We start from the raw sequence: 9,416 nt of genomic DNA on the forward strand, positions 1-9,416 counted from the left end.
GTGAGTTTGTGTATAACTTTTCTCGGGGCACACTCCAGCCGCCTTATTTCTGACAAGGTGAGTTTGTGTATAACTTTTCTCGGGGCACACTCCAGCCACCTTATTTCTGACAAGGTGAGTTTGTGTATAACTTTTCTCGAGGCATACTCCAGCCGCCTTATTTCTGACAAGGTGAGTTTGTGTATAACTTTTCTCGGGGCACACTCCAGCCGCCTTATTTCTGACAAGGTAAGTCTGTGTGTAACTTTTCTCGGGCACACTGCAGCCGCCTTATTTCTACCCTGTGACTGCTGGGCTCTGAAGTTCTGTTGGAGCTCATTTCCTGTCAGTGGTGCGTCTGAACACCCAAGTGTTCCTATTGGTGTTGCTAACTGCCATCGAGTCAGTCTTACAGCAATGCTGTATAGGATCCTGAGAAGGAGCTCATGGGTTGAACCATCAACTTTGTGCTTAGCAGTCCAGTGCTGATTTAACAATGCCACAGCACGACTCCAACTGCTTGCGTAGAACGGATGTATTTTCAGAGTGGGTTTGGTCCCGTCCTCACTGTAAGCCAGCAGTCTATCCTGCTGGGGCAGAGGGTTGGTTGTAGCTGTTAGAAGTCAGCACCAGCATCAGTGAGAGAAAACTTGAGCTGCCAGAGTGTTCTGTTCTTCCTGGCCCACTTGTGGCCTGTGACACAGGCTCATGGGCCAGCCCTGTTAAGCACTGTTAAGTTGGTTGTGACTCATAGTGACCATGTATAGGGTTTCTAAGGCAAACATATTTACAGGAACAGGAAGCCAGCCTCGTTTTTCTCCTGCCCTTAGACACACGTGAAAAGTGTTCCCCTCACATTTCCTCTCAGGTCAAGGTTGACAGGAAGGGATGGGCAGATTGGGCTTCCCATGGCTCTTGCAGCCCAGCTTCCGCCAAAGGGTTCTGCTGCCGTTTCTTCCCAGCAGCAACCAGTGCGGTGGGCTCAGATGAGTCTCGGTGTAGGCCCAGCCCAGGCTTCCTCATGTGGCTTTATGTTCTCTGGCAGAGTCCGGCCTCTTGTGGTAAGAAGTGTATATCCAGAGGATGTGTTACGAGGTTTCAGAGTTCTAACAGGGCTTTCATAATGCATTTCAAACGTGCTTGAACTTTTCATTGTGAATGTGGTAAAGGGCCACAGACCAGGTCAGCTTTCCCCTCAGCTGTTGATACTCACTGTGGTTTATTTACGTCGATTACAATCCTCCCTATTGAAACATGCGTTCCACTTTGCTATGTGTGTCCAGCTGTCCCAACATTTCCAAGTTTTAAAGCGTGGATTATGTCAGTTTTTCGTTGTTGTTTTTCTTTTTAAAGTGCCGTCGAGTCGATTCTGACCCATAGTGACCCAATCAGTATAGGGTTTTCCAGGAAGTGGCTGGTGGGCTTGAACTGCCATGCTTGAGGTTCCAAGTGACTGTCAGTGAAATGAAGACATGCTTGTTTCTGACATGCTGGCCTGCGTGAGTTTGAAGTTGTTACTGTGAAGTGAGTGAAGGTAAGCAGTCTCACAGGGATGGATGTGCTTTTCTCCATCCTCCTGGATGAAGTGACTTTGTTTTCATCTTGAAGCATACCGTACGGGGTGAGTAGCACAGGAAAACAATTCTAGATTTCAGAATACAAGAAAACGCTTGAAGACCACAGCTCAGACACGATGTTCCTTCCTCGTACTTTCACGGACACAGTTTTCATAGACAGGCATGCCTCAGAGACAGTCCAGGCTGGCTTCTAGCTACACGACTGTTTTGGTTCCCAGTACACACAGAAGTTCTGTTGACACTATCTATAGTCTTCTAAGTGTGCCACGCATGATGAAAAAGTGTGCCAGACATGCAGTGAGCACACGCTGTTGGGAAAGTAACGCCGGGAGACCACATCAATGCAGGGCAGCCACAAACATTCACTGTGTCCTCCAGGCTGGCCTAGTCATCAGGGTATGACGTCTTAACACTCAGTCACCTGGCTGATGATACAAAGCTGAGTAATACGCACAGAGAATCCCCTAGGAAGGGTCAGCAAAGACTTCACGCAGGAGGCAGCTTGCCTGGAAGGAGGCGGCCGGCAGGGGCTGCTTCACTGGATGCAGTCCACGGCGCGAATATCCTCAACTGAAATGAAGTCAAGTCTCGTGTCACTCTCGAGATCCACAGGCTGTGGGCGAAAGAAATGTCTCATTCAAGTAAGTTGATCATTCTCTATTTGAAAACCATTTCACAACTCCCATTTTCCAGTTTCACGAATATTTTGTCAGCAGGTCTTTGTGTAGCACCTTGAAAAGGGCACTGTAAGGTCTGGGAACGGAATTCAGGAAATGTCAGGAAGCAGGATGAGACGTGACCCATGCTGTGAGTGATCAGGCGGGTCAGCCAGGAAAGTAAGCAGGGCTTCGCTTCACTAGGTCCATCTTTTAGAAAAAATGCTTTAAGGTTTCTCTTGGATTCCTTTCTTGGTAACAAATGTTCAGTAATAGAGCACTTTGACTGTTTCCCCAGTTTATCTTGATGAAGGCCAAACTTAGAGAAAATGTTGGCAGAATTGTACAGTGAATACTAGTAGACCCTTCACTGAGATTAAACAATTCGTTAAGAGGTCAAAATAGTCACTTTTTCTGGGAACCAGTGGAAGTTATAGAGTATGGCGTGCCCAGTCTCAGCGAGTCTCAGCTGTCTCAGGACACCCTCACGTCTGACCATCTGGTCACACTGAGAATCGGCAGCTATCTCAGTGTACCCTCACAGCTGTGTGTGTGCCCCAGGTTTGACCTGAGGATGCCAAGTTCTTCTAGTTTGGCATTCCTTTGCAGACACAGCAGTACTGACCTTTCTGGAGTCCAGGCCCCACACTCAGGGCAGGCACCCTGTGTTGGTGAGGTCACAGACGAGCTGTGCAGACATTGGAGTCTTCACTCCTAGAGTGACGAATCCATGTTGGGATGAGGGACACACTAGATACATAAACACACTAACACAGGGCTCAGGCCCAAAAGACATGCTGTGGTACCAGGCCAGTTCTCAGTAAGTACCACCTGGTGTTGACCATCCTCCCTCTGAGGATTGTCTACACTGCCAGCAGCCCACGTCTGCAGTGAGGGTTGCAGATAAAAACCCCGAGCTTTCCCAAGAAGCCTCACAGTGCCTGAGAGCCTGCCTCCTAATGGGGACATAGCCAGGTCACTTGGGTCTGTGGATTCAAAACCCAGATGGCTGCAGTCCATCTAGTAACCGTTTAGGCTTCATGTTTCTGCTTAAGATGCTGTTGGCATATGAAGCGATACTTGGCTTTTGCCATCCAATCTACCCAAGGTTCCTTTTTAAATGTTTACCCTTATTTATTAACACAAAACCACTATGTGCATCATAACAAATAATGGATCCAGCTGTGAAGAATAGGACTTCAAGGACACGTCATTGTGTTGTGTGAACAGGAAGGGGCACTGTCTGCCTTAAATCCAGGGCTGTGTGTTAGAGTCTGTTTCCCCTCCTCATGCTGAGGAAATGATTTGAGAAGCTGGATAGCATGGATGGTTGTTAGTACCATCACTCACAGTGGTTCTGTATAGGGTTTCTGAGGAGCGGCTGGTGAGTTTGAACCGCCGACCTTGTGGTCCAGTTCTTATTCTCCAGCACCATAGCAGGACTCCAGTAGTGCTGATGGAAGGGGGATCTCAAAGTCGGTGCATGTAACAAAGAGACATGTCTTCTCACAGATTGTTGTGAAATGCCATCGAGTCAGTTCTAACCCATAGTGACCCTGCATAGGGTTTCCAAGGAGCAGCTGGTGAGTTTGAACTGCCATCTTGCAGTTCAAATGGCTTTATAGTCTGGCACATTAACCCACGGCGTCACCCCGGAACTCCTCTCACAGGTTGGGAGGCGAGAATTACAAACTCAGAGTGCCAGCTCTAGGGAAAGACACTGTCTTTCTGTCAGTTCTGGAGAAAGGTCGTGGTCTCCTTTCAGCTAAGGCCCAGTGTTCCTTAAAGATCTCCATGGACCTAGGAGCTTCACAGTGGTGGAGGGACCCCAGGTCCAGAGCAAGCACTCCATTTTCAAGGAGGTAACTGGTCCCTCTCTCTGCTCGCTGCTTTCTCCTGTGTAAGATGAGAGGTGTTGTAGACCCCACCCCCCAGGGACTTTGCTTCTGATGATTGGCCACTCACAGCAGACGTAAGCATGGAGGTGATTTCCTGACTTAGATCCCTAAGCCACTGAGAATCCCCGCCCAAGTCTCTCAAGTCTCCTGGACACAAAACTTTCAGTCTCACTAAGACGACTCACTAACAGCCTTTGTTATGCAGATGACACAGCCTGGTTTCCTGAAAGCAAAGCCTTGAAGCACTTACTGAAGAGATGTGAAGGTTACATCCAGCCACCAGTATGGATTGCACCCATAAACAAGTCAAGGAAAACAGCAGGAGTGATGGTGAGGGTGCTGTAGGGCCATGCATGATCTCCTTCTGGAAGGAGTATGCAGCGGCTCTGTAGGATAAGCACAGATGCTCCATGGGAGGAAGATGAGGCTTTCTGCTTCTGCAAAGATTTACTCCTGGAAATCCTATACAAGATGGCTGTGAGTCAGAACCGACTTGATTGTACTTAACAGGATGCTTGACTCGTGATTGAAGTTACAAATGATAAGAGTAAACATTTGACAACTTACATTTCATATCTGGGAACCTAGTTCTGTATTTAACAAGTGCTTACGACTTGGGCTGCAAACCTCAAGGTCAGCAGTTTGAAACTGTCAGCTGTTCCACGGGAGAAAAATGAGGCTTTCTGCTCCTATAAAGATTTACAGTCTCAGAAACCCTGTGCAGGGTCCCTATGAGTCAGAACCGACTCCACGATACTTAACAAGAAGCAGATATAAGTTTGCTACTCTGAAGTTCACAGGCAAGTAGGGCTTTTTATCAGATGTATCCTCGGCACTGGCTGATGCCTGTAAGCTGTGATGTGAGGTAGGAGGAATAGGAGAGGGGGCTGCTGGTGGTGTGTTATGGAGTCGGTTCCGACTCATAGTGACCGTCTACAGGATTTCCGAGGCTATAAATCTTTATGGGAGCAGAAAGCCTCATCTTTCTCCTGTGGAATGGCTGGTAGTTTCAAACTGCCGACCTTGACGTTAGCAGCCCGACTTATAAGTACTTCACTTGTTGTTGTTGTTGTTACGTTCCGTGGAGTCATAGCGAGCCTGTACGGGGTTTCCGAGGCTGTAAATCTTTACGGGACTAGAAAGCCTCATCTTTCTCCTGCGGAACAGCTGGGAGTTTCGAACTGCTGACCTTGTGGTTCCCAGCTCAATTTGTAACCACTACGCTACCAGAACTCCTACACTACACTAGTACATTTAAAATCTGTCCGTGCACATTTAAAAGTCTATACTGTTTTATCTTCTAGGTAATGATCACAGAGGATCCAGTGCCAGGCAGTGTGACTCCTACAGGGACAGAAACATGTCAGAGACAGCAGGACATGGACATCACCAGGTATGCACACATACCATGTACACACACACGTACATGCAGGCTCTCACAGGCATACACACCTACAGGTGCCGTTAACAATACTTGACCAAGTTGATCCCCACTTTCAAGGACCCTGTGATGAGACAGTAGAACTGCTCCATACGAGAGAACACAGTCTCATCTTTCTCCCTCAGAGTGGCTGGTGGGTGTGAACTGCTGCCCTTGCAGTCAGCAGCCCCATGCTAATTTACAGTGCTTTGTGCCACACCTGGATTTCATTTTAAGCATCGGGTGACTTCTTCCCGAGCAGAGAGATGCCAACACCTTATTGCAGGGAGAACAGGCCTGTTGTTCTCATTTGCATGAAGGGAGCTAACAGACTTGTAGAGTCCTGGCTGGTGAGGGGCAGAGAAAGGCTCCGTGCCAGGGGGCTGAGGGGTGGGTGACGCCAGGTTAGTTAGCACAAGCGCAGACATCACTCTCTCAGGGAGCTTGATGACACACGCTCCTGTCTCGTCAGCCCTGGTGCTCACTTACAGTCTAACGCGACTAGGGTTGGATGCATGGAATAAATACGGTAACTTGTCTGCGACAGGTACGAAGTAAAATTCATCAGTTGGTTGGCATTAGAGGCTTTGGTTGCTGAGTTTTTGGTATTTTTAGTCTCAAAATGATTTGAATTTTGAAGACATTTCTTTACTTAGAAACCAAAGTCACTATGAAGGCTTACTCTATCACACACCCTAATAATGCCATGTATAATTTTGTACACACACATTGTGATATTTATGAAACTAATACAATTGGATACTTAAGCCTGGGAAGAGCACTAGAGTATTAGCCGATACAGTGCAGGAAGATGAGCCCCTCAGGATGTGCAGGGGGAAGGGCTGCCTCCTCACAGTGGAGTTCACCATGTAAACATCCATTAATAATGGACAAAGCATGAATCTAGGAAAATTGGAAATTATAAAACATGGAATGGAACACATAAACATCGATATCCTAGGTGTTAGTGAGCTGAAACGGACTTGCCCTTATGAATCTGACAGTCACATGCTTTGCTACGCCAGGAATGACAAATTGAGGAGAAATGGCGTACATCCACTATCAATAAGAACATTTCAAAGATGTGTCTTTTTGTACAACGCTGTCTGTGATAGGATAATATCCATACGTCTAGAGCTCTGGTAGCGTAGTGGTTACGAATCGCGCTGTGAACCAAAAGGTCAGCAGTTTGAAACTACCAGCTGTTCCGCGGGAGAGAGATGAGGCATTCTGCTCCCGTAAAGATTTACAGCCTTGGAAACCCTGTACAGGGTCGCTATGAGTCAGAACCGACTCCACGGCACATAACAACAACAAGGAACATCAGTTAATACCACTATTATTCAAATTTACGCACCAACCACTGAAGCCAGTGATGATGAAATTGAATTACTGTACCAGCTACTTCAGTCTGAAATTGATCAAACATGCTATCAAGATGTATTGATCATTCCTGGTGATTGAAGTGTAAAAGTTATTTTTAAAAATGTTGTTAAAAAAAAGATCAGTTGTAAAGTATGTCCATGGTGATAGAAATGATGCTGGAGGTCACATGTGATAAAATTTTGTAAGACCAATGACTTCATTGCAAATATCTTTTGTAAACAATATAAAAGACGCCTATTCACATGGACCTCACCAGATGGAATGCACAGAAATCAAATTGACTACACCTGTGGAAAAGCCACAGGCCGACTGTGGAACAGACCAGCAATTGCTTATATGCAAGTTCAGGCTGAAGAAAACAAGTCTGTAAGAACCTAAATATGACCTTAAACATACCCCACCTAAGTGCAGAGATCACTGCAGTAACAGATTGGATGCATTAGACACTAAAGCCCAAAGACAAGAAGAATTCTGGGATGACATCAAGAGTATCACACAGGAGGAAAGCAAAAGATGATTAAGACAAGAACGAAGGAAAAGAAAATGGATGTCAGCAGAGACTCTGAAACTTGGCTCTCCAGCGTAGAGATGCTAAAAGCAAATGGAAGAAATGATGACATCATAGAGCTGAATAGAAAACTTCACAAGGAATCTCAAGAAGACAAGTGAAATATTATAATTAAATGTGCAAAGATCAAAAGAGAACACGCTCAGCATTCCTCAAGCTCAGGGAACTGGATAAAAACTCAAGCCTCGACTTGAAGTATTGAAGGATTCTGTGGGCAAAATATTGAATGATGTAGAAAGCATCCAAGGAAGAGAAAAGGAATAAACAGAGGTATGGTACCAAAACAAATGGTCAACATTCAGCCATTTCACGAGGTGCAGCATATGATCAAGAGTCAGTGATCCTGAAGGAAGAAGTCCAAGGTGCGTAAAGTCATTGGCAAAGAAGAAGATTCTGGGAGTTGATGGCATATAAATATTAATCTTTCAGCAAAGTGAGGCAGCCCTGCAGATGAGCCCTTCACTCATCTCTGCCAAGAAATCTGGAAGACAACTATCTGGCCAACTGTTTGGAAGAGATCCTTTCTGGCCAACTGTTTGGAAGAGATCCTTATCTGCACCCATTCCAAAGAGAGGTGACCCAATGGAATGTTGTAGAAATCAGGTAATATCGATACCCTAACACAAGCAAAATTTTGCTAAAAATAATTCCAAAACGGCTGCAGCCATACATTGACAGAGAGCTTCCAGAGGTTCAAGCTGGATTCAAAAGAGAACACAGAATGAGGGCAATCATTGCTGATGTCTGATGGATCTTAGCTGAAAGCAGAGACCAGGAAGATGTTTGTGCTTTACTGACTGATACAAAGACTGTGTGAATCATGAGAAAACTCCGGTCAGTATTGTGGAGACTTCACTGTGCTCAGGAGGAACCTTACTTAGACCAAGAGGCAGTTGTTCAAACAGAAAAGGGAACATTGAATGGTGTGTGCCAGGAGCGTATTCGTTCACCATGTTTAATCTCTAAGGTGAACAACTAATCAGAGAAAAATAGGAGGCATCAGGATAGGAGAAGACTCATTAACAACCTGCGATATGCAGATGATACAAATTTGCTGCACAAGACCTCTTGAAAGTGTCGAACAAAGATGTCAGTTTGCGTGACCCAAGCCATGGTGTTTTTAATAGCCTCATATGCAGGTAAAAGTTGGACAGTAAATAAGGAAGACCATAGAAGAACTGCTGCAGCTGACTTATGGTGTTGGAGAATATTAAAAGTACTATGGACTGCCGAAAGAACAAACCGATCTGTGCTGAGAGAAGTACAGCCAGAATGTTCCTTGGAAGCCTGGATGGCCAGACTTTGTCTCTCAAACTTCAGACATATTGTCAGGAGGCACCAGGATATCATGATGTTTAGTAAAACAGAGGGTTGGAGAGAAGAGGAAGAACCCAGTGAGGTGTGGCTTAGCCCAGTGGCAGCAGCGGTAGGGTTAAATGTAGCAACAACTCTGAGAAGGTACAGGGCTAGGCAGGCAGCGTGTCCTTCTGTTGTGCACAGGGTCACTAGCGACTCAGTGGTTTCTAACAACACAAGAGCAGAAAATATCACGTGTGCAGTACACTAGTGGACTAGTGCCTATATGGACATTTTCTCCTAAATGCTCAGTTAGGTTGCTAGAGAATCAATGTGGAACCAAAATCTTGCTTAAAAATATCAGCTGTCAACTCCTTAACTCCTTTTATGATTTAGGGCAACAAGATCCTGATTTAAGCCCCCGTCTAGGGTCTCTAGAGTCCTGGGGTGGCGCCGTGGGTTGATGCGCCAGACTGCAAAGCTGTTTGAACTGTAAGGCCGGCAGTTCAAGCTCACCAGCTGCTCCTCGGAAACCCAATACAGGGTCACTATGGGTTGGAACTGACTCAATGAATGGCACTTAACAACTGGGGTCTTCAGGCTCCATGATGGCGCTTGGGGCACTGAAGCCTTCCT

General features: G+C 46.1%; 1 protein-coding gene across 1 annotated transcript in view; it reads left to right on the plus strand.

Annotated features, from left to right (window-relative positions):
- LOC102842692 (E1A-binding protein p400-like) overlaps positions 1 to 9,416 on the plus strand; it is a 19,400-nt gene that overhangs the window by 9,718 nt on the left and 266 nt on the right. Inside the window, exon 2 of the mRNA XM_006874084.1 lies at positions 810 to 955. Coding sequence (XP_006874146.1) covers positions 810 to 955 — 146 coding nt within the window. The remainder of the gene's footprint in view (positions 1 to 809; positions 956 to 9,416) is intronic.

The sequence above is a fragment of the Chrysochloris asiatica genome, unplaced genomic scaffold, assembly GCF_000296735.1.
Source record: "Chrysochloris asiatica unplaced genomic scaffold, ChrAsi1.0 scaffold00261, whole genome shotgun sequence".
In the NCBI taxonomy this organism is placed as follows: Eukaryota; Metazoa; Chordata; class Mammalia; order Afrosoricida; family Chrysochloridae; genus Chrysochloris; species Chrysochloris asiatica.